At 48.6% G+C, this 24664-nt stretch overlaps 2 protein-coding genes across 2 annotated transcripts; both read right to left on the reverse strand.

Moving 5' to 3' along the window:
- Positions 1-169: 169 nt before the first annotated feature.
- On the reverse strand, positions 170-13289 carry TMPRSS9 (transmembrane serine protease 9). Its single transcript, XM_013958709.2, has 14 exons — positions 13251-13289; positions 11529-11700; positions 10972-11246; positions 10647-10783; positions 8510-8828; positions 7498-7669; positions 5607-5878; positions 4757-4893; positions 3812-4166; positions 3595-3711; positions 2729-2900; positions 2149-2414; positions 1552-1688; positions 170-1063 (listed from the first exon to the last, which is right to left on the reverse strand). The coding sequence occupies exons 2-14, from the start codon at positions 11678-11680 to the stop codon at positions 902-904; spliced, it is 2673 nt and encodes an 890-aa protein (XP_013814163.2). The 5' UTR covers positions 11681-11700; positions 13251-13289; the 3' UTR covers positions 170-901.
- LOC136994560 (transmembrane protease serine 9-like) lies at positions 12903-16347 on the reverse strand. The gene is made up of 5 exons (XM_067313083.1): positions 16317-16347; positions 15512-15639; positions 14876-14943; positions 14267-14442; positions 12903-13075 (listed from the first exon to the last, which is right to left on the reverse strand). Exons 1-5 carry the CDS (start codon positions 16345-16347, stop codon positions 12903-12905), a joined length of 576 nt encoding a protein of 191 aa, XP_067169184.1.
- Between the last annotated feature and the right edge of the window lie 8317 nt (positions 16348-24664).

The raw sequence follows: 24664 nt of genomic DNA on the forward strand, positions 1-24664 counted from the left end.
TGAGGAGATGTCTACGTCTGGGTGGGACCTGACATGTGAGCCGTGCAACATTTCTTACTTGTGAACATAGGTGTCTTGGTGTGCCTTACTATAGTGGGACTGGACTCTCCATTGAATGTACTGGCTGCATGGACTTGTATCCTGGCGCTCTGAATTCTTTCCACTTAGCTAAAGCAAAACAGTAGTCCGTGTGGTTATGCCTTATTCTTTGTTGATTTAGGTACCTTATTCAAAGGTAGCTGTGGGAGTGAGAAGCCTGTCCTGCTTGCCTAGTAGAGGTGAGAGCCTGAAGAGCCTGAAGTTCAAGTGTTTTAGTCCTAGCTTCCGTTGTGACCAAATGGTGAGCCAGTGGATTGTTACTGAGCTTAATCGTAACTACCAATACCTTGATGGAGTCTGGAAACTGTACATACCCTTTCCAAAAAACATTGCACAACATGGCAGCTCCATCAAGGCATTGAGGTTCGAGGCTTCTGCAAGGGCATAGCTCAGGGCTGGGACAAAGTCTCCTTGTCTCTTGGTTTGGCTTTGGGATGACAGCTCGTAGACAAGAGATAAGCCAATTACATAAATCTCTGGCCGATGTTTCTGGCACTCCTTTACTTGACAGGCTAGGTTTTTAATGCATAGAATGTTTGGCCAGGTCTTAAGATGGGACAGGCCTCATTTATTTATAGAAAATCCTCTAGAATTGCACCTCTCTATGCAAAGCAGTTATCAAATGCCCTGGTGTCAAGACTGCAGTGGTCACACAATGCTGGCATTTGCTCAACACCTGCAGCTGCAGGCCATCTTCACCCCTTTGCAGCATCAAGAAAATGTGCAAGAAATGAGGAGTTAATGCATCCCCTGGCAATTACTCCTCTCATTTGTCTCCTTCCCTGAGTGGAGAAGTGCAGCTTCAGAGCTTGAGGTTCTGTGCGATCCAACCCTGGACAGCTGTGACTTTGGTGTAGACACCAGGGAAGTACGGCCTGGCGCAGCCATAGCCCCAGCTTGTGATTCCTGCTAGAAACCACCTCCCTGAGGGTTCTTTACATGCCAAGGGCCCACCTGCATCACCCTGCAGAGAGACAAAAAGGGTCCTGTATCAAGCCAAAAAAGGCAGCCAAGCCAGCCCAGCCCAGTGCCCCAGCTCTGAGATGTTTGTGATCTCTGGGACATGGGAGGATTTGCTGTCCTGTTTCCCACCTCCCCAGGAGCCTGCTCCCCAACCGGAGGGCTGCTCAGTGATGTATTTGCTTGCACAACCTGAGCTTGGGGGTTTGGGACGTGCAAGAGCATTTTCAGAGGCAGAAGAGGGCTTGTAGAATGGGCTCCATGGTATCCCTGTGGCCTCTTGTTTGGTGTTACTATATGTTTCCCCAACTTGTCACAGAGCAAGGTATGTGCAGGATAGAGTTAGATGATAGCAACAGGTCGTGGAGATGGAGGAACAGATATGGCTGAGCTAGGGAGGCAGGGCAAGGCACTCCTGAGAGAATGTGGCCAGGGACCTTTGCCACAAGTTTGCTCTATCCCAGCAGCAGCATTTGCTGTCGTCACACTCACTGAGCAACTGTCGACGGTGCCCTGTGGAAAACCAGCACACACCATCCTGCTGCTGATCTGGACAGGGTAGAACTTTTTGCAGGCCTGGTCTCCAATCATGTTCACTGCTGCTTTTTGCAGATGCTTTGACATGAGACCTGAGGAGGCAAGTGATTGCTGTTAGCCTGGTGCTGAGCATGTCAGAAACAGCAGAATGTGTGGGAGTGGGGTCTCTGCTGCCTTACTTTCTTGTCAGAGGGAGAGATCTGCACTGGGAAAGTGAGCCAGGCCTGGTTCCTCCCCAGCAGAGCAAGGGTGGTCCTCATCCTGTGGGAGCACAGCTGGAACAGCTGTTACAGGGATGGGGGAGTGTGATGGCTAGCCTGTAGAAAGCTTGGGTAGACTACAAGAGGGTAGAGGTGTAATGGATGGGTACAGTCCTTGGTGTCTGGAGAGGAGATTGTGGTGACACCAGACCTTGCCCAGGTTGGTATCTCCTGCAGGGTTCAGCCTGGCGTGGGTGGTGCTGGGGCAGTGGAGTGGGAGACATGGGTGCACAGGGTCACAGGGTAGATAGCATGGCCGTCATGTGTGTGAGGGAGCCCTCTCAGCCAGTACCTCCCTCCTTTGTGGAGCCCCAGCCTGTGATGAAGCATCTGGCTCCTTCATGGAAAATGTGTGAAATATCTGGGAGACATATAGGTTTGATGGTGCTGCTGAACTTGACAGGCATGTTGAGCTCTAGAAGTGCCACATCGTAGTCCAGGCTGTAGACATTGTAGAAAGGGTGCTTGTAGATACGGAATATTTTTTCCACTTTCCCGTCGATGCCATTCAGGAAGGGTGTTCCTAGAAAGGCCACCCACATTTTGGGGTCACTGTAACTGCAGAAAGAGAGCAAACCTGGCTGTTAGGAGCATGGCTTAGCAAAAAGTGCCATTCTCCCACTTGCTTCGGGGCTGGGATGTGCTATGGCCATAAGCTATGAGGCCAAGGCTCCCAGCTCCATCATACTGCAGACATAGTCATTCCTCTTAGGACTTATTAGAGACGTGTCCCTGCAGGTAAGTAGTGTGTGCTTCCAGGGGGGCACAGCCTGCCAGCTGTGGTGCTAAACTGCAAGGAAGGGGAAGGGCAGGTGGGCAGGTGGGGATGAGGCCAAGGGCAGGCAGGCTTTACCAGCCCATTTCAGACTTACATGTCAAAGCAGTGAGCTGCAGAGAGCAGCCACCTGTCAGCAATGAGGACAGCCCCACATTTGTGCTCCTTCCGCCGAAGCCAGAGGCTGACTTGCCACGGCCATTCTCCCCGAGCTGCAGTGCTGCCACCCACGATCTTGCTGAAGGCCAGAGCAGTAGTTAAGCCACAGTCTGGGACAGAAAAAGAGGCAACAGTGTGCTAAGTAACTGTAAGCGATGAGGGAGGTCTGTCCTCCTTCCATGGCTCCTGCCATGGGGCAGCCTTTTGGGGAGACATAGACAGGGCAGTAGGATGTGATGAATTTCTTCTAGCTGCCAGTGACAAGGCTTGGCAGATGTGGTATGGTTTGGAAGCTCTTCCTTGTTATCACACATCACATCTTCTGGGGACTTGCTATGTGAGGAGGGGAAATATGGATGGGCTGGCTGAGCCATCGTAGAGCAAAGGTGCAAGCAAGCGCAGCCCAAGGAGCAGTCCTGGCGATGGCAAGGTGTGTGTTTTAGGCTGCCACATTCTGCAGAGCTGTCATGCCAACTTGTACTAGCAGACTGGCTGGGCAGAAGACCTGCATGCTGGGGGAACTGGACAGCTGTTTCTAGAACAGAAGAAGCCACATTCCCTGGCAGAAAATTTGTACCCCACTTGTCCAGATTTATCTTGTTTATCTCCTGACTCTCACAAGCTGAGTAAGAGCTCCAGGGTGCCGATGAGCAGAGGCTGGCCCAGGATCCCAGTGGTACAGCTTGGGGCCCAAGAGAGCCCATGTGAGGTTGATGGGCCGAAGTATACGAGGGCTGCACTGTGGAGTCTGAGTATTGTGGGATAAGGGTCAGCGGCAGTCGCATGCGGCCAAGGAGTACTTACCACAGTTGAGCTCATCAGAGCCGTTGCTGCAGTCTACAATGCCATCACATTCGGGATTTGTTTTTCCAATACAGACCTTGCTAGAGCACTTGAAGGTGAGGCTGGTACAAGGCACCACTGGAAGGCAATAACCCAAGGCCTGCTTAGTAGCCTCCATGCCAGGGGCTGGAGGTCACCTACCAGCATGTCAATAAATTGGTCGTCAGTGAACTTTTACCTGGGGTTTGGGTGGGCTTGGCAGGCCCAGTTGTTTTCAGAGCTGTGGAGGTTTCTTTCCTGGTTGTGGTGGTCTTCACCTTCAGGGTGGTTCTGTTGATTGGACTTGTTGTGCTGGGCTGGGAAGTGAGGAGGACTGCGGTGGAAGCTCTGGTGACGGCTGAACTGGAAGAGGTGTCTGTGCCTGGAGTGGGCAACTGTGCCATGATATCCAGGATCCAGTCTTTGAATTTGGTAACTCTGGAGTACACGCCAGGTTTCTTAGCCTGGGCACATCCAATTCCCCAGCTCACAATGCCAGCCAGGTAGAACACGCCTGGGGTTTCCTCACAGGCCAAGGGCCCACCAGAATCTCCCTGGAGGAGAAGCAAGACAGTGACTGCTCAGCCCACTCTTCCCCAAGACAGGTCTGCCTGGAGCTCCTCAGCCACACTGGGAGGGCTTAGCTAGCACCCAGTTCCCCTCCCTCCAGTCTCTGAAGATTCCCCCACCCAGCCCAGAGGGGCTGTGTGCTCCCATGCAGTGCATGCAAGACATGAGTGAACAGGGGCTGAAACTGGGGTCAATGGCTTAACATGATCCCACAGACACAGAATGGCATTTGGCATGAAAGTTAGCTGCTCCTGGCAGCAACTTTCTGTGAAGGAGAGCAGCCAACCACTACCACTTTGTCTCACTGCCACAGGAGGAGAGACTGTTTCATCCAGAGCTCCAGTTTTCCCAAGTTGGAGCAACAAGATTCTGGTTTAAGTCTTGCTCAACTTGATGGAGCTTCGTTTACCTTTCTCAAGCTCTAGGGCAGCGGGCCATTCTTTTTTGACGTAAGGTACGTGTTGATTACAACTTGACTGCAGCAGCTCAGTAAAAATTTCCCAAGGCAATGCTGAGACTGTGAATTAGTCCAGCTCTCTGGAGCAATCTGTGGAGGAGTGGAGAAACATCCTACCTGGCATGAGTCTACCTTCCCTTCCAGGAAGCCAGCACAGATCATCCGGTCAGTGAGGGAGAAGTTATAGAGGAAGTCGCAGAACTTCTGGTCTATAATGCCCACAGAGGCTTTCTGCAGGCTGTCAGGTTTGGTGACTGCAAGAAAACAAAGGGATTAGTGAGTGCAGCAGAGGGAAGTGGAAGCTAAAGGTCTTCAGACTGATTCAACAGGTACTTCTGAAAAACAGGCTTTAATCCCAGATAAGAGCTGACTCTGCAGCCCTGAAGCTCCTGGCTTACCAGGGCACAGTTTTCTACCTGTGTGCAGGATACTGGGCACAGGCAGCAAGTTTTCTGCTATCTTGACAGTTTGCGGGCTCCTTGCCGACTGCAGAGGGACGGTAAGACTTCTTTGGTAGCACATGTGCCACCTTCAATCTCTCTTGCTACAATTGGGTCCTAACTCTTTCTAATTGCTTGGAAAATCTTTGTGACAAAGCCTTGCCTGGTCACTGAGGCAGATGTACTGTCCTGCTGGGGAATCCACAGGAGGCCACTGAGGCAATGATCCACCATTGCTTAATATGGGAAAACTATTTAGGGGAGCCCAGCTGGTTACTCCTGGTTCCTGCCAAGCTGATATCTCTATTTTCTTGTTTGCTGGCGGCTTCTAAATAACTGCAATTTGAGGTAGTGTTCTGCATGCCTTTACTCTCGCCTTTGGCTCCCATGTTCCTGCGAGTTCCTGACTGTCCCTGTTACAGGCTCCTGTATGCTCCCAGGACTTTCTGGGTCGCAGTGGTACAGGCTTTGCCACTGACTCTATCAGTGCTCCAGAGTAAATCAGCTGGTAAAGCATCACTGCTTACCGTTGCCTTCTTGGGTGTCTCCCCACCCAGAAATGATGCACTTTTTGCCAACAGGAAACTTCTGCACAGCAAGTGGGAGGCAGACAGGCTGGATGTATTTGTTGAAGACAAGGGGTCTTGCCAGCTCTAATATAGCAACATCAAAGTCCAGAATGATAGGGTTGAAGAGGGGATGTTGGATCACTCTTGCTACATCGACTTTCACTGTGTTCTCATCTGTTCCATTTAGTGACGTAGTTCCCATGTAGGCTTTGATTTCTTCTGGGTTTGTCCTGCAAATACATAAACCTAAACATACATGCTCACACACACACATTTCTAGCATGAATTCTGAGCTCGTTAACTGTTTAAATCACAGGCAACTTTAAATCATCAGTGTTTGAAATCTTACTTCACCAAAGCAGAGCCCAGCACACACAAGAGTGGCCCTAAGGAGTCAGGCCCAAAGAACTCGTTTCCAACAGTGGCGCATGGTGGATGTCTCCTGAAGAGCAGGTAAGCGTGTGGTAATGCTCTCCAAGCCTCCAGGAGTCTGTTATTTCAGGAATGTTTTGACACACAGATGGTGTCTCTGTATTCAGTAGGCCTGGATGGATTTTTTTTTTTTAACTTGAATTTCTCTAGAGTTGCATTTTCTTTGTTTGTTTTTTTAATGCCATGTAAACTTTAAACATCTGACACTTTTCATGGTGAGGTGTTCCACAGCTTAATGACATTTATGAAGAACTGCTTTCCTTTGCTTGTTTTGTACCTGCTCTTGATGGTTTCATTTGATATCTTATAAAAATAGTAAGAAGGCATTCCCTAAACACTTATTCTGTGCTATTCACAATTTTATAGACCCTGTCACACACTCTCCACCCAGTTGTCTCTTTTCCCAAATCTAGTCTCATCTATTTTGTCATGCTTGTTAAGGATGCTGTTCCACACCTGGATTACCCTCTGTACCTTCTGTTATCCTCTTTACAATGTGATATTCTAGTATTACATGCAGTATTTGAGATGTATGTCTGCTGTAGATCTATGCAGCAACATACTGGTGATCTCAGTTGCTTTTCTAATAATTACTAGCGTTCACTTGCTCTTTGATTGCAACTGTGCATGGAGCTGCTCTTCTCGTGGCAATAGCCACAGTATTTCTCACCTCTTTTTCTGAACAGTAAAAGTTGATGGAGAGCTGCCCATCCTCTGCAGACAGATAGCACTGCTTTTTCGCTGTATGCTTCACTTTACACTAGCCTGCCTTGGGTTTCACCTGCCATTTTATTGCCTGACTACTTAATACATAAGGTCCTCTTGAAACTCTTCCTAGTTGGTTCCCCACCTGTGCTGCCTTTGGAATTTTTATTCTCTACAAACATTGTTCTCTTGCTATTCATTTCCTTTGCCAGGTCATTTATGACTCTGTGGGTTCTTGCTGTTTAACAGATCCATGCAGGATTGAACTGGCCACCTCCCCTGTAACAGTGGACCATGTATTTCTGTTTTTCTTATATTAGAGCCTTTTAAAAAAAAACAACAAACAAACTATGTAGGGGGCCTTTCCTCATAGAACTGTTACTTTTCTTTTAGAAACTGTCATATGGAGCCTGCCCTTTGCCACCCCTCCCAGGTATGCTGTCCTCACTCCCTGTCCAGGACATTTTAACCCTTCCCTGCCTCATGCCAGCCTCCCCACAAAACCCCTTTTACCATTAACCTCTACCCATGAGGAAAATTGGTGTCCAGTGTGTGCTCTTGTTTTTCACTGGTGACACCACTGCCACAGCTGTGGGTTTGGCTGCACGGCCGTGTAGACTTGTGCAGGTCTGTGTCAATGGCCAAGCAAACTGGAATAGCACAGCAACAGGCACTGCCATCCTCCCCTACCCTGGTATGGATGGGGTCTTACTCATTGAAGCAGTGAGCTGCTGACAGCAACCAGCGATCCCCAATTATGGTGGCTCCACAGAAATGCCTTGAGTCTTCTTTCAGGCTGACTTGCCAGGGGATCTCTCCACTGGAAGCATCCGTTCCTCCCACAATCTTGCTGGGTTTGGAGAGGCCAGGTCGTCCTCCGCACTCTGAATAAAAACCAAAGCATGACTTGTGAGTACTCCTAGCAGAAGACAAGTAAGGAGTCACTTTTGCTTTCTCTGGCTGGTAAGTCTGGGCAGGGACAAGTCAGGGCCAAAGTCTGAGGCATCTGCTCAAGCCCTGTCTGCTGATCTTGGGGATTTCTGATGGTGGCCGGGCACAGCCATACATGGCCTTTACCCTAACTGCTGTTCCGAGACTTGCTCTTGGCAAGCCCTTAAGCCTGTGCCTCTCTTGAAGGCAGAGTAATCAGCAGCTCTGTGCCCCTTAGCCCTGCCATTCCAGATAGAAAGTTAATCCTCAATTTAGAAAAATGCCCTACATCTGTATCTCCCTGCAGAGCTGCTGGGAGGGCTCCTGGGAGCTAACAGGTCCTCCTGAAGAAACCTCCCCCCATTGAGAAGATACATAGCTGCTGTGAAGTTGCAGCTGTTGAACTTGAACTGCTGGGAGATTTTTTGGGTGGCAAAGAAAGAAGAGCGAGTGTCTGGTCAACATATTAAGCAGTATCAGACACTGGTGAGTCTTAGTACCCTGCATCTGCCAGGTGTCCTGGGCCTGCTGGAGCCTGGTGCTGGGCACAAAATTACACATTCAGTTGCACAAGCAAGTGAGCCCATGAAACTTGTCCACACAAGTGCCAAGTGACTTGGTCACTCTGCTCTGGGCTAAGCTGGGGCAGCCTTGGCCTTTAGCACTTAGCTGAGGGTTGTGTGTGTCACCCTGACGAAGGTTATTTCAGCTCAGTGGAAGAGTAAACCCTACACTTGGACCTGTACCAGCCCCTCTTTCTGCCCTGTTGCACCCACCCTGTGGCCACCTCGTACCTTGTGGCCTGGAAGCAGTAGCTGACTTGCTGGCGGCTGGGGCTGGTGAAGTGCTGGGGATCGCTCCAGTGCTGATGTTGCTGAGATCTTCAGAGGTGACCATGTTGCTATTAGTGCTGGAGTGTATTAGTGGGACAGTATGTGTTATGGAGGTGGGGAAGGCAGAAATAGCGTCAAAGATCCAGTCGCTGAGTTTGGTAACACGAGTGTAAACCCCGGGCCGCCTGGCTTCAGCACATCCAATTCCCCAGCTCACGATTCCTGCTAGAAAAAACTTGCCAGATGGTTCTTCGCAAACCAGGGGCCCACCAGAGTCACCCTGCAAGAGAAGCACGGATGGTGAGCCTTCTCTGGCTAAGCTCTGAGCCTACTCTGGCTGCCCTCAGCATACCTCCACTAGTCTGTATCCCTCTGTCCCTGGGTAGTCCCCCTCACCTCTGCTGATCTCCATCCTAGTGATGAGCAAAGCATCTCCTGTGCTGTCCTTTGGGTGCTCCTCTGGGTGGACCTTTTGAGCAGGACCACCTGCTATTAAGCAGTAACCTTGTGCCCTTGATATGCCAGAAGAGTACAAGGACCTTCACAAGGGTCCTGCGCCTAGGGAGGAATAACCCCATGCACCAGTACAGGCTGGGGGCTGACCTACTGGAAAGCAGCTCTGTAGAGAAGGACCTGGGGGTCCTGGTGGACACCAAGTTGACCATGAGCCAGCAATGTGCCCTTGTGGCCAAAAAGGCCAATGGTATGGTGGGCTGCATTAAGAGGAGCATTGCCAGCAGGTGGAGGGAGGTGATCCTCCTCCATTGCTCAGCCCTGATGAGGACACACCTGGAGTATTGTGTCCAGTTCTGGGCTCCCCAATACAAGAGAGACATGGAGCTACTGGAGTGAGTCCAGTGAAGGGCTACTAAGATGATGAAGGGACTGGAGCATCTTTCATATGAGGAGAGGCTGAGAGAGCTGGGACTGTTCAGCCTGGAGAAGAGAAGACTGAGGGGGGATCTTGTCAATGTGTGTAAATATCTGAAGGAAGGGTGTAAAGAGGATGGGGCCAGACTCTTTTCAGTGGTGACCAGCGATAGGACGAGAGGCAACAGGCACAAACTGAAACACAGGAAGTTCTATCTGAATATAAGCTGTGAGAGTGACTGAGCACCCAGAGAGGTTGTGAAGTTTCCATCTTTGGAAATATTCAAAAACTGTCTGGATAGGGTGTTGGGCAATCTGCTGTAGGTGACCCTGCTTGGGCAGGGGGTTTGGACTAGATGATCTTTAAAATCCCTTTTGATCTCAACCGTTCTGTGATTGTGTGGTAAGGAAGGATAGGTTGAGTTCATTGTCCAACCTCAAACCTTTCAGCCTTGTCTCCTACCCCAGTGTTTTTGTTCTGCACCTGTTTTTTGAGTATTTGCAGAAGTTCGAAGCGCTGCCACCACAGAAGTGCAGCGGCTCTGCTAGTGGCTGAAGGTTTGGGATGACCTGTAATATTGCAGGAACAGCCATGGAAATCAGTCTCTTCCTCTCACAGCTTTTCATGCTTTGGCTCAAGCATTCATTTCTGCTGGTGGGCACATGTTTTTGCTTTTTCTCCCCCCTTTCTCTTTTTCTTCTTCTTCCACTTCCCATCTAATATTTCTTCTTTTCTTCTGCACCTGTTTGCCAGGGTGCAGCATTCCCGTCTCTTTTCCATAAAAATAAAAGCTGGGGGGTTTAGCAGTCCTGCTGCCAGCAGGTCTTTAAGTAGAGGAGCAGAAGCAGCAGAGCAACTCTGATTTAGCTTCCCTGGCTCACAACAAAGTGCTTTCTCCCCATACGTTGTGAAAGTCAGGATTTTCTCCAGGTGACTACATGCAATTTCAGGCTGGATAAATGCTAACTAGGGAAACCACCAAGCTGTTCATCAAAAACTGTTGTGGATATTTTAGCTTCCACTGCTGCCCTTTGCCAGTGGTAAAATGACTTTAATCAGAGGACTTGCCAGGTAGGTCTGTAACATCAGCCCTGTTTTACAACTCAGGAAATAGAGAAAAGTAGCTAAGTAGCCAAAAGAGCCACCTGAATATGCGAGTGCATATGGGGAAGGAAAAGGAAAAGCCTCATTTGGAGAGGTGTGCCAGCTCCCCGGGTAGTTTCTCACCTGGCAGGAGTCAATTTTCCCCTCCAGGTAGCCAGCACACAGCATCCTGTCTGTGAGGCCATGGCTGTAGAGGCTGGAGCACAGTGTCTGGTCCAGCAGCTCCACTGTTGCTTTCTGCAGGAACTCTGGCTTCACCACTAAACAGAAGAGACGTGACTGTGAGCTCCCCCCACGGAGTCTTGCGGTGGGACCAGCTCCCTGTGTTACAGCCCGCATTGCCTGGCCAGAGCACAACCCCACTGCCCTTCTCCAGCCTTCCCCGGCGTGCTTCTGCTCTGCTTCTGTCCCGCCATGCCTCCTCCACTGCCCACCAGACTTTGCTTACAGAAATCCTCCTTGAGGTAGCCCCAGCCAGAGATGAGGCACTTCTTTCTGATGGGGAAGTGATGCCCAGCATCTGGCAGGCACACGGGCTGGATGTACTTAGTGAAGGCCACAGGTTTCTTCAGCTCCAGCACAGCCACATCATAGTCAGCTGTGTCCGCATTGTAGGAGGGGTGTGAAATGATCCTTGCGATGCCCAGTTTCACTGCGCCACTATCTGTACTGCTGAGGGAAGTGGTCCCAGTATAAGCCACCCACATGGCCGGGTCCTGAAACCTGGAAGACACACAAACAGGACTGTGCAGGCCTGCAGCCAGCAGAATTGCCCTACAAACCACAGCTGATGTGCTTCCTGCAGGTGATGCCACCTCCCTGCCTTTTGGTGCCCTGTCCTGCCTGTCCCCTGGCTATCATCAGCTTTGGGACGCGAGTTTCCCATGGCTAAATCTGGTAGGGCAAGGAAACCAACAGCGACTGAGCAGTCTGAGCACAGCAAGAGCCTTATGAGATGGCAGCTTTGGGAAATGGGGCAAGAAAAGGACCCTGCCTAGAACTTACTCAGTAAAGCAGTGAGCGGCAGACACCAGCCATTTCTCCGTGAGGATTGCAGCACCGCAGAAGTGCTCATTGTTCTCTCGCAGGCTGACTTGCCATGGAAACTCCCCTCGGGATGCTTCCGAGCCTCCTACTATCCTGGTGGCGGTCTGCATGGCAGGACGGCTCCCACACTCTGAAAGGCAGGAGAGAGCTTGTGCAAGTGCATTGGAATCCTGCAGCTGGAGCCTGTCACAGGGAGAACCAGGCACATGTTGCAAAGTTCTCTCTGGGGCAAGCGGGAAAATCTGCTTCAGCTCAACGCACGCTCCCAGCCTCTCCCAGCACATACCCGAGCATCAGGGCATTGCTATGGCTGTTACAGGAGAGCAGGCTTTAACCTGCAATCCTGGAAAGGGCTTGCAAATCACTGACCCATCATGGGATCATCCCTGAAACCTCTTAAAGCAAGTCCAATCATGAGAGAAAGGTCTTGGGTAGTATCCCAAGCCCAGCCACTATCTCCTGAGCCGTTCCCAGAAACCTGTGGACACGCAAGGCTTGTGCAGTACTCCAGCCCACCAGGAGCATATGGGCTAGTCCCTGGATCTGCATCCCTGTCAACACCTATAGTAGGGTCATCCTGGATATCACTGGTGTCCTGCCTTCCCCAGGTTCATGCCTAGGGGACTGATAACATTACAAAGGCAGTGCGAGGGGCTCTCTGTCTCCAGCAGTGATGGTGGAAGATGGCTGCAGGGCATTGGGTCTTTGCACTCTAATTTTACTTGTCTTTTCCAGTTATTGCCTTGATGATGATGCTTGTGACCAAGCCACATCTCAGCTGTAATTATCAAGACCCAAAGAAAGTCTGAGCTCCAGGCTACCAGGGTGGGTTGAGATGGGGCTGGGCATGCCCTTGCGGCCAGGCTTCTTGTGGCATTGCTGGAAGTTGCTCGCCTGGACCCTTGCAAGAGCTGCAGCTTGGGTGTATGGGATTCATGAGAATATAACAGTCTAGCCCTGTCTTATCGTTCCCCTTCACAGCTGGCAGAGGGACTGAGGTGTTTCTATGGTACAGTTCCTTTCATCCTGATGTGGACATCTTCAATCAGCCTAACAAACTGTGCCCTGTCCTTGGCTCTCACCAGTGATCAGAAAGCCCACTGGTGTTACAGCTTTTGAGGCCTGCAGTGTTGGACTGTGGCCCAGCAGAGTACCTATGTCCTGACGCAGGCGACCTGCTGTGAGAGACTCACCACAGCCCTTTTCATCAGAGGCGTCAGAGCAGTCCTTTTGGCCATCACATTCTGGGTTTCCTTTCCACACACATTGGGTGTTGTGGCAAGCAAACCTGTCTCCAGGGCAGCTCCCTGGGGACAGCAAGGCTTGGGTCACTCATGTGGCTTCTGCAGCCCTCTCAGTGGCCATCTCCCTGGCTCCCCCAATGGCAACCACCACCGTGTCCTTGCACACTCTGTTTCTTGGTGGTGTTGGTGTCCCCTTGGGGTGGAGCTGGGAGCTTGACTGCATCTTGGGGTTAAACTTTCGGGTGGACAGAGAAAAGAGCCCTGTTACGAGCAAGAGGGGCACAAACACCTTTCCTATCAGTAGTCAATCAGGCACACCGGGGATTTGTGAAGGAAAGAGGAATCTGGCTTGCAGAGTGCAGTTTTGCTACAGGGAGCCGGGGTATATCACTGTTCTGGAAGGGCACACAGCTCTTCCCACGCGCCTGGCTCTTACCTGTTTTCAGTCCAGGTCTGTATGGAGAAACCTCGCTTGGGCCTGCAACAAAGTGGAGGGAAGGGAAGACAACGAAGGTGACCCAGGCTGGGGTTGCAGGAGCTGCAGGCTTTTGTGACTGCTCTGCTCCTGGGCAGGGCTGGCAGAGGCTCTGCTGCATCTCCTGCTCCTGGCTCTCGCTTTCCTTGTCACATAGGTAGGGGGAGACCCCCTGCAGTGAGCTCCTGGCCCATTTTGCTTTTTGGGACCCTTGTCCAGCTAGCAGACATCATCTGCTCTGCTTCGTGGTGGATGCAGGGCACAGTGGATGAGCAGCTGTGTCCACAGCCTTGCAGGTTTTTGAGGGGGTGATACCAGGAACAAGGAGCCATTCCCTAAAGCTGTGGCAGTGAGCTGCATCCCAGGAGCAGACTCCAAGGCTGGAGCCACCCATGGCAGTTGCCTAAAGCCAAAGTACCCCTGTGCACCCTACAGCTGGGGATGGCTGAGCAAGGCTCCCAAAAGCCCAGGAGCCTGCTTACCATTGCAGTGAGTGTGGAGGTGACTGCAGGGGAGCCCAGAAACTATGTATTTTCTAGGCACTTTTTAAAAAATCCCCTAGACTTGGAGGCCTAGGAACATACGTGACTCAGCAGGGCTGCCTTCACTTGCAGTGCCGGGCTCTCCATGGCTGGAGCTTGTCTCCTGAGTCTACAAAGAGACTGGAAGTGAAATGATGAAGTGGGATCCTATCTTTCCAGAAGGCAGGAGTTCCCGCTGCCAACATAACTGTGGAGGAACTGGAGTCAGGCAGAGCATTTTTTTGGAGGTTTGGCTTGGGTGCCTGACAGCAGTTCTATTTCTAACATCATTGCTGCTGGGCATGAAGCATTGACTCGACATCTAAAGATAAAGCCCTGAGCCAGTTCAGCTGTCTGAGAAATGGTTTGTGGTTTTGTTAGCGTGACCTGTGCTGACAGCAGTGCTTGCATGGAGCACCCTGCTCTGGTCTCCTGGCAATGATGGGAGGAGCATACCTGTAAGAGAAGCTGAGGATATAGTCCCATAGGCAGCCAGGGAGAGACCTTGCTCACGCAGGGCAGCAGCCAGCCCGTGTCTGAGAGCTTCTTCCTCCACTGTAGAGCTCAGAGGCTGGGAATCCTGGGGGGCAAAGCGGAGGCGGAAACGGACAATCACGCTCGAGTTTCCATTCCTGCTGGAAGACAAAGAGAATCATTGGACACTTTTTCTCTATGGTCAGTAAAAGGGACAGGCCTCATGCACGACTGGTCTCAGCTTCTATGCTAGTGGCCCATAGAGAACTTCGGAGAAACAAAACTGCTTCTCAATTATTCATGACCCAAGATTCTCTGGTGATGTGGCCTGGGTTGAAGTGGTCAATAAGTTTTTCTTCTTTAGCCCAAAATTCAACTTTGATTGAACAAGACCACTTTCCTCACCCTCTCTGACTGCTTTTCCAAGTGAAAGAATCCAGAACATTTGTGCAATCCCAGAAGCAATCCAGCTTTGACCAAAAAGCAGTTTCTCTTTTTACTTGTTTTGAACAAAAAAACATGTTTCAGGGCACCAAGATCACATGTGTGTGGTAGCCTGCACAGTCTGAAGGGAGAGCAGTCTACACTCACCTGTAGCCCAGGATGGTGCAACCAGTGCAGCTCGAGTCCAACTGGGAGTCCTGGAAACTGGATAGAAACTGCAAAGTGAAGAACGATGGTCACACACTCACCCTGTTTTCCCCAAGCAGAAAACCTGAGGGAGATAGGACTAGATGATGCCTGAGATTCTGCAGGGAGCTGGAGATATCTGAAGCATCTCCTCTTGTCTCTACAGGTAGCAGGAGCTCCTGAGTCAGTCACACCTGAGCATGCGTAATCCTTTTCCCACTGTGGCTCAGGGCACGAGGCAGCACATCCCTTCTTTACACCTTCCCACCACCTCTTTTTTGCAAGGAACAGACCTTAGCACACGTTTCCCAGTCCACAGATGTCTCTCAGGGCCCCTTTAACTGACTGCACCTCTTAAACTGCAGCTCAACCCCCAGTGTTGCCTGTCAATATTCGAAATGCCTGTTCTTCTCCTGCTCTTGGCATTTTCTCCAGATTCTGCTGGCTGAGGACAGCCAAGCTGGTCTCTGGGGAACTGCAACAGCCTGTCCCGAGCAATGAAGGAGCGTGGGCTATGCAGCAGCCTCCCAGCTCCGCCTCGTGCTAAGCCTAGGACTGCAGAGCTGCAGTGTGTGTGGCTAGTCTGGCTCAACTCACCAGCCTCTCAAGAGCAGGCGTCAGCACCCTGTAATAGTCCGAGTTTTCCGTTTGCAAGCTGCTGTTGAATGCAATCCCTCTCAGCTCCACTGTGTGTTCAAAGCTGGTCTCCACTGCAGGATGACAGGCTGCCAGGGAGGGAAGGTTTCTATCAGAGGCACAAAAGAAACAGGGAGGTTTGGGGGCCACGCTGCCCCCTTTGAAACACAGATCTCATCATGTGCTTTAAACCCCCTTGATTTTCGGCAGCTTGATCGTCCCTGACCACCACTGTGGTGCCTTGGGCCGTGGCCATACAGCCACGCTGGGCTACCCCACACACACGCAAGAGGAAAATTTTGCACCGAATCTGTATCTAATTTGAACTTTAAAACTGTAGGATGTTTTTGAGCCTGAGACAAAGGTTCAGGAGTAGATGGGTACAGCCTGGGTGTGCAATTCCAGGCTGGTCCCATCCTTGCAGAAAAGTGGTTGTACTCTCAAGCAGGACAGTGGACAGGAGATGGCTGGAGCAGCAAGGACCAGCTACAAAAAGTCTGGGAGTCACTGGGGGAAATTAAAGAGGAATAGATCACGTGCAACATTAAAGTGCATGAGAATCAAATACTATTAAAAATATGAAGTAACTACATATCAGCCTGTGCGTGTGCATGTGTGTGTGTATGTGTATGTGGGATGAGTCGTCCATATTTCGTCCTCAGCAGAAGACATTTGAGGGTTTTGCTCTAAGCCTGTGAAATACGCAGACCATTTCTCTATTGGAACAGGTAAACTGAAATAACATCATACTCAGCTGTGCACTCACCCAGCAGGATCCCCAGGTAGAGGGCTGTCATGCTACCCACAACGGCAGTAGCAATGGTTACCTTCCAACAGCTGGACCTCAGTCTCCTCCGGGTGCCTAGCACTGGCTTTATTTGGTCCATGCTTTCTGAGCGGCTCTATGGATGATCTCTGCGATTAAAAACAATAGGAGGAAAAGGACAGGTCTGGGATAAAATGTGAGATGCCAGCTATGGTCCTCAGGATCTCCAGCTAGGGCATAATCACAGCAAGGACTAGATACCTACCCTGTCTCCTGAACACGCATTAGGCTACAGGCCAGGAGATTTTTCTGTTACATCCAGCTTGTAAGACCTGAATACTTCAACCATGATGGACCTTTCCTGTCTGCTTCCCCTTCCCAGTACGGGTTTTTCCCAGGAGGACACTCTTGCTTAGAGGGCTGGAGTGGCCCTGTCTGCCTGATGCCCCCATCTCTGTGCTCTGCACAGATGCTTTCGGCGACACAAGCTCTGGTAAGGGTTAGACCACAGTGTCGCAGCAGCCCGGGCCCTTAATGCTGCTCAGGAGTCAGGGCTGCGATAGTGGGCGGAACAGCTGGGTTGGAAAAGCAGCAAGTATTTACAAGTTATGTTCTGCAATCAGAACACAGGGGTCACTGTGGGGCTCTGCTTTGATAAGAACACCGAAACTCAGATTTAAACTCAATCATACTGAGATCCTTTAGTTTATATATTATTTGTCTTACACTGGTATATCTTGTTTTGCAGTAATTCAGGTTCCTTTGCCTACAAATCACTGAGCACCTTGAACCACAAAATGTCCAGCAAAGAAATAAAGAAAATAAATACAGAATAACTACAAAACCAAAGATTGGTCCAGCTTTAGAAGAAGTAGTTCCAACATTTTCAGCTAAAGCTTTGGAAAAGCAAGCCAAATATAGAATAACTTTATGGGCACGGTGGGGGGTCGATAGCTTTATTATATTTGTATTTATTTTTTATTTGTATTTTATATTTAATTTAAAATAAGTTTATATAATAATATGTAATTTATACATAAAATATATAAGTACATTTGTATATTTATATATATATATATATGCATGCATGTATGCATATAATTGTTATTTTAGTTTCTAGACAGACCCTCTGGAGGACGTTAACACAAAAAGAAGCAATTCAGGCATAATGATAGTACTGCTGAGCTTAGTAACGTGCTTTCAAGTAAGCATGAGCACATTCACAGGAAAAATATTGTCCTAAAGCAGTTAAAATCTGAAAGAGTTGTGGGAACTTATGTTTATGTGCATGTTTGAGGGGGAACAGAAAAGTATTACGACTGAAAGAAGACATTTAGTGTAGATAAAGGCATCTGGGTCTCGTAACCAAATCTTAATTACTAACCACGCATTTGTATTTCCAAAATTATCTTTGTTTTACATAATATGCTTGATATGTGTTAAAAATTACCACTTCCTCTCAAGTAAAAAGAACAGTAGCGACATTCATTAATATTTGCGAATATGAGATTTGCTGCATGAATCAAAATAACTTACAATAGAAACCTTACAAAAATAGAAAACTTGATCAAAGGATAACTTATCACAAGGAAGAATTGCTCAGACACTACAGCATTATTTGCTTGTACATGATATCTCACTGGCTTTAGCTAGTCATTAGGAAAACAGCAGTGACATTTGGACTTAACATTGAAAGGTTTCGCTCGAAGAAAATTAGCTGAAGGCGTCCCTTGACCAGCAGGAGGGCCGACAAAGAAAAGCCTGATGAGAGCTACAGCTCTAGAAAGAAAACCGTGTCCAAACGGGAGTCACGAGCGCTAACGCAAAACTTGTGCTGGTCACAGGACAGCTCGCTGTTAGCCCTTGGCACTGTAGTTAATAAAACTGCATTAGTGCCACATCTTAGTCATTGATAACGTATCTCAGGCTGACTTTAACAAAGCCATTGGTGAACAGTACCTATTTCTAGGCATCAGGAATTTGATGGTCAGCTCTTATGCCACCACTGTCGTTGCAAACACCTGATGCTTGCATGCACTGTAATAGCGTGGTGCACCAGATGTACTTCATCCAGGTGGGCAGAGGAGTCTGTAATTACTGATGTCAAACAGGGATACAAATACATTAGAAACATCATCTACAAATGCTTCTAATGAAGCACAAGTGATGCAAGAGCATTTTTATATTTTTAAAGTTATTTAGATAGTATGATTCAGGGAAATGAAGCCTTAGTAGCAAAAATGTTGTGTATATATATAGATATTGTTTTTAATATTGTAATTAGTTACTTGATATATATGCGTTTGTGTGTGTGTATACATACATATACGTATGTATAAAATTCATGTATGTGACTCTGGAAAAACTGTATTTTCATAAGTTTAAGCCACAGACAGAATCTGACTGCTTTTGTGCAGGACTTCAGTCTGGCAGAACTGCAGACCAGGCAAAAGAAATCGCAGCTGCTACACCCAAAGGGAGATCATTAGAGTCTAATAGGACTGTGATTTACAGCCACTCAGCCCTAACAGTCCTCTAGTGATAGACCATCATCACCCATTGGATTACCTGGAGAGGAGGACTGGGGTTGAGGTCAAGAAACGTTCCTCAAAAAGAGGGATAAAGCAGTCTGTCAGCTGCAGGTCACACCAGAAGAGCCTTGATTAGGCAAATTCATTCAGCCTAGATATCAACAACTTCAGGAACATTTGATCCACTTGGCCTTTCCTTCCTCAGTCCCAAATTCTGGCCTGCCAAGAGAAATCTCATTTAGTCACTTCTACACCAGCTGCTTCCTGCGGGTCCAGAAGATGTTGTGGGTGGCTCTGGCCCAAACACTGCAAGAGCAGCTATTTGCTGAAGCATCAGACTGATTTCAGCAAACAGGGAAGCTGCTAAGGAACAACCTTTTCTAATGCAAATTTCTCAAGCAGTGAAAGAGGGAAGAAAGGGACCCGGGACACTGGGAGCAGCAGAACTGTTTCTGAAGAGCTTTTCAGTGTTTTCCAAGAGGCGTCAGCGGCTCTTTAAAACTGAAGCTTCTAGATAAGAGATTTTGAAAGGTCACTTCTTTGTGCGGGAAGAGACAAAGCGGGGAGGAAGGGACAGTCTATCCAAGATGCCGCTTTTTTTCTAACAAACCTCCAAATATTCTTCTTCAGCTGTAACTGAGCCTTCCAGAGATAGGCACTTTGGGCCTCCGTGCTTTGTTAACAATATCGCCATTTGACAATTCAGCTCTTGCTAAGAGCAGACAGGTAAGAAACATTTTTCCAGTGGTCCCTGTGACCTAAATGCATACAAGTGAGCAGTCCAGTCTCTGTTCTTTCAGTAGGTTTCAGAGTCGCTGGCTCTATCGTGGTACTCAGATGCTGAACGCAGAAGCTCAAAATCTAATCCAGATACGCTGACCGGTGCAACAGGCAATGTTCAGTGGCATTGCTACCAACGGACTTAACAGCAAGGACAACAGCACCCGAGAAAAAATTAACATCACAGGCAAAATTGGCTGTGGCTGGCTGTTAATTTAGACAACACAAGTTAGACTGAACTAATCTTGGCTGCATTTAAAAAGTCATACTATGGTAAAGGATACTTGGGACCCTAGCAAGAAGTTCATATAATTGATTACACTGTTTTTAACTGGAAAAAGAGAATATTTAGAGACAGAGAAGCCTTCTGCTTCCTGAGACAATCAATGCTTGTCTTCTTTGCTCTGCCTTTTAGCTTAAAGAAATCCTATTTTCTCTTAAGCAAGCAATGTGGGTTAAAAGAGAATTACTGGTGAAATGAAAATGAAAATAAACTTACATTCCTTCAGCCCTTCCTTCCTCCACACCGTTTCAGACTGGATCATGGGCACTGTGAATTACCAGGAAGCCCAAGGCTATGTCGTGTCTCATTTAAGGCTGGGAGCTGATCATCAAACAATGTCAAATAGAGATGAGAGCACTGGCAGATGATGGAGAACAGACCCAGACGGTTGCTGCTTTCTTTCCCCATGGCCTCGGTGGTAGTGTTTCAGATGGGCTAATTAACTCAGCAACAACGATTCTCCACAAATCCACCTCACTTGACTCCAGGGTGCCAACACTCGGGCTGACCATCCTCTGCTCCCTTTATCTCTGGCGGAGACCCAGTGATTTAGGATGCAACCAATGAGACCAAATATGGTGCTCTGCTTTAAAGGGGGTTAAATCACTGCCTAAACCCCAAGGATGAGACTGAGACTGCATTCACAGAAATGACATTTCTGTTGAGTAAATCCAGAGCCCGAGAAGACGCTCAGGTGGAGATGCCATCCCCAGAGCTGGTCAAATAAACAACAGTAGATAATACCATATCGCAAAGTGGGGCTGACACAGCACATGACAAAAGACATCAACTGCATAACTGACTACCTCGTCTGCTGAGTCTTCAGACAGGAAGGTTGTACAACCATCACTTGTTCTAATGTCATGCCCGTAAGTCCTCACCCAGACAGGACCTCTGTGAAATGATGGTGTCGGTATGAAAAATATGTTAGTTGCTCAAGGCAGACAACAAGCTCAGCAGCAGATCCACCTGCAACCTCAGGAAATAACTGAGCATTCGGTCAAAGATGAAAGACTAGTGATTCATGGCTGAGATAAGACTTGTAGCACTTCAGAGGGGGAATACAGCAGAAGCAGAATTGCCTTTCTCCGGAAGGAGAAAGCGCAAAATGAAAAACTAGTCTCCAACGCGCCCCCTCAGTGAGCCCATCATTCAAAATCACAGATGGGAGAACAACAGATCACATCTGTGCCAGCAAACCACAAGCATGGGCAGGAGCGAGAAGATAGTCACCTGCGGAAGGTGAAAGCAGAAGCAGGACATGGGTAAGCAAACAGGTCTGCTGGCAGAGCCAGGTGGAGAGAGCAGTGAAACCCAAATGTCTCAGTTAAAGTGGGGTCAAACCTTGTGATTTTCTCCCTACAGTCAGGAATTTCATTGTGCATAAAGAAATGCTAGAGCTGCTCAGCATCACGCTGGCTGGAATAGGTGGTACCTTAATGAGCAAAGACAAAACTTCCGCACGCAGCGGATCAGCAGACGGCGAGTCAAGCCATCTTTGGCCAACGTGGCCTTTTTGTTTCACGAGGCATTAGCATCCTCTGCCACCAAGCTGGTTCCTTTAACCAGCTGACACCTTATTTCTTTAATCCTTTTTCTTTAATCTATTTCCAGCTTCTCTAACTGGGACATCCAGAACTGTCTATGACTCCCTCCTCGCTGCGGGTTAACATTTGACAGGGCTGTGCTGCATTTGAAAGGTTATACCCTACTTACAAGCAGAGTGAAACAATCACATAGCAGGCTGTGAACCCCGGGCTGAGGACACCTCTTATCTATCGCCTGCAGGAGCAAAGAAGTCCAGGCACTGCCTACCTCAGTACTGCAAGCTTAACAAAACTGCCCTGGGTGTTACCAGCCCCTGCTCTCCGGAACAAGGAGCTTTATTAGTGATCCCTAACACCTGCTCAATTGCAGCGCTCCTCTTCAAGGTGCACCTGGCTCCGCTGCAGTCCTATCCCTCAGCAAGTCCAGTGACACTGTACAGGCCTTGTTTATTGTCCCTCCTGGACTTCAAATGTCTCTCAATTTACAGGTAAGAAGATCCTTTCGCTGCGTGCCAGCTCCGCAGTCTCGGCCGGAACATGACAGACGGGCTGAGCTCCCCGGCACTCGGGTTATCACCGCTAACAAAGGCTCTAACATCACTTCCACCTTTGAAACACTCAGCTCTTGAACTCTACCTTTGGTTACAGAGTGCCAGGCAGATTTGTGCCTGCAATTACTTTTTAAACATTTTGCTATCGATTAGAGACTAAAATAAAGGTTGTCCTCCTCTCCCCTCGCTGTACTGGCTTGATCACACTGTACAGATAGTAAATACTGAATACACACGGGGAGTATCTGGTAAGCAAGAAAGTATCATTTTTGTCCAGTTCCTTTTCACAATAGAAGCACTATATAATTTGATACTTTTCAGTTCATGAATATCCCAAAAAACCTCACATGCTTAAATCATGGTATTTCCTTTAGTCACAGCCACCCTCCTCCCTTGAACACTGGGTCTGTCCCAGTGCATGGGCTGCGGGAGAAATCTTGACTCTGACGAAGTCAGTGGAAATTTTGCATGAACTATATGGGACAAGAGGTTAAAGTAGACGTCTTCATTTTGCAGATAATCGTATTTTATTCTTTCTTACAAGCCTACATACATTAGAGGCAATGTTTAAATTATATTTTTCTTTACCTAGCTTCAGCCCTTATTACAGTTTGACAAGCAAACATCAAAGTTCATGGGCACAAAAACCCTCCGCTATCCTGAAACCAGACATCCGCAACATATGTTCCCCCAAAGGAAGAGCTCATGTAGAGAAACTGCCCAGTGACGAAAGATCATCATTCAAGCAGGGAACTCGCAGAATCTGAGTTTGTGGGATTTTTGTCATCGACTTCAAAGGCTGCACAATGGAACTTCAGACATATTGATATGGGATTATACCATCTAATAAACCGAAAACAATCTTTGGAACAAAGCCCTGAGACCGTAGGGCTGGCATAACCTCTTAAATTAAAGGTGTAAACTCTAAAATTAGCATAACCCAGACTTCTCCAAGAATAGATCTTCAGCTGTGTCTTTGGGAGAAGGGTCTGCTGAGGCTGTGTGATCAAGTACAGCGGATAAGACTGTACCAAAGCACAGTCTCGGCAGGATGTTGGCACCCACAGACTACTGAAATCCAGAACTGTCCTCTGCTGCCCGGCTTGGCATCTCCACCCACAGGGACCTCCCTGAAGCAGGATGCAGGGGGATATATCTACACCCTCCACAAGGCAGCCTCAGACAAGTGGGTGCGAAGCTGTATGAGAACACTCCAGAGTCCTTTCCTTCACCCATGGGAACAAAGCACAACCCATCTGCAGAAGTGGCTACACTAGATCAAGTCATGATACTATTCCAGTACCTTGGAGGTTGTTATGAGATTTGTTCCATGCCAAGGTCAAAACTGCTCAGAAGCTCAGACTGTCTCACTAGCATGTTTCATGCAGCAATAATGTTGCTTTTTCTAGCTTTTAGGTCTGCATTATTGCTAAAGCTGAACTTTTTTATCTCCCGTGAAGCACCCTGAACTTTCTTTACAGGGTATTCTCTATAGCTTTTGAATAATGTAAACCATTCTATGTGTTTGGTTTCCAGAACACTAAGGAAACTAAGAAACTATTCCCTAACCAATGTTTTCAGAGGAGGGTCCAGAGATCATTTTCCACAGAAACCAAGGCTCACCCATTAGATCACACAGTTTGGTATACCTGACGACGTGCTGGTTAACCACTAAAAGATGAAAAGCCCTACAGAAATATAATCTGCAGGGAACAACTGGCAAAAATGTTTCAAACTTTCGCAGAGATTCAACGGTGAGCACATTTCTGTGGACGGTGTTGGTTCCTTTGGTTTGAATAGCAGACCAAATCTCCTCTAGCATCATTGTGGGAAGTGCTCCCAATGTCACCAGCATCATTTTAGAGCCAAATGGAATCAAAAAGCACTAAAAAAACACTCAAGAATCATGTAGTAATGAAAATTATTTAGCCTTAAGTGACTAAGAAGGAAGCATTAAAAATTTTTATAGCTATTATTTTAAATAAAAAGTTAGGCGTTTCTCTTAACATGCAATAACTTTAGCAACAAACTTTTCTCTTAGAGCCAGTAAAGCAGGAGGTCCTTCCCCAAACATGTGGGAAAACTTAGCTGGGAGGAGCTGTTGCAAATTCCCAATTCAATCTGGAAATCTCCCAGTACAGAGAGCAAGCCCTGGCTCACTCTGGAGGAAAAGGAACGGAAAGGGAGCGCACGAGCCCTTGCAGCCGGCCAGGCCATGAAGCCGGCGCCCTGCGGGATCGCTTTGAGATCGCTTTGAGATCACTTTGAGATCACTCGAGCGCACAAATCCGCTGCGCTGCAAGTCTGCACCGTGCAGCCTGCGCAGGCTTGAAACCCCAGGGGCAAGCAGCACCCAGAGCTGGGCGCAGTCAGCCGAGAAGGTGCAGAAGGCCCCTTCCCACCCAGGCGAAGCGAGCCGATACCTTTAAGGAAAGGAGGCAGACTTCCAAGAAGCAGCAGTGACTCACCTGCTTGGCTTTTCCTTTTTTTCCACTAGGTGTTTTTGCCCAGAAGACTCTTTTCCCCCCGGTCCAGGACCTCCCATACGCTCGCCTGCCCCGGTGACTGCCCCGCTGCACCACCGAGGGATGCTGCAGGCAGAGTGGGAGGCACGCAGGGAGCTTGCAGGCAGGGCTTAAAGGCGCAGGCCGAGACG

Source organism: Apteryx mantelli, chromosome 30 (genome assembly GCF_036417845.1).
Source record: "Apteryx mantelli isolate bAptMan1 chromosome 30, bAptMan1.hap1, whole genome shotgun sequence".
In the NCBI taxonomy this organism is placed as follows: domain Eukaryota; kingdom Metazoa; phylum Chordata; class Aves; order Apterygiformes; family Apterygidae; genus Apteryx; species Apteryx mantelli.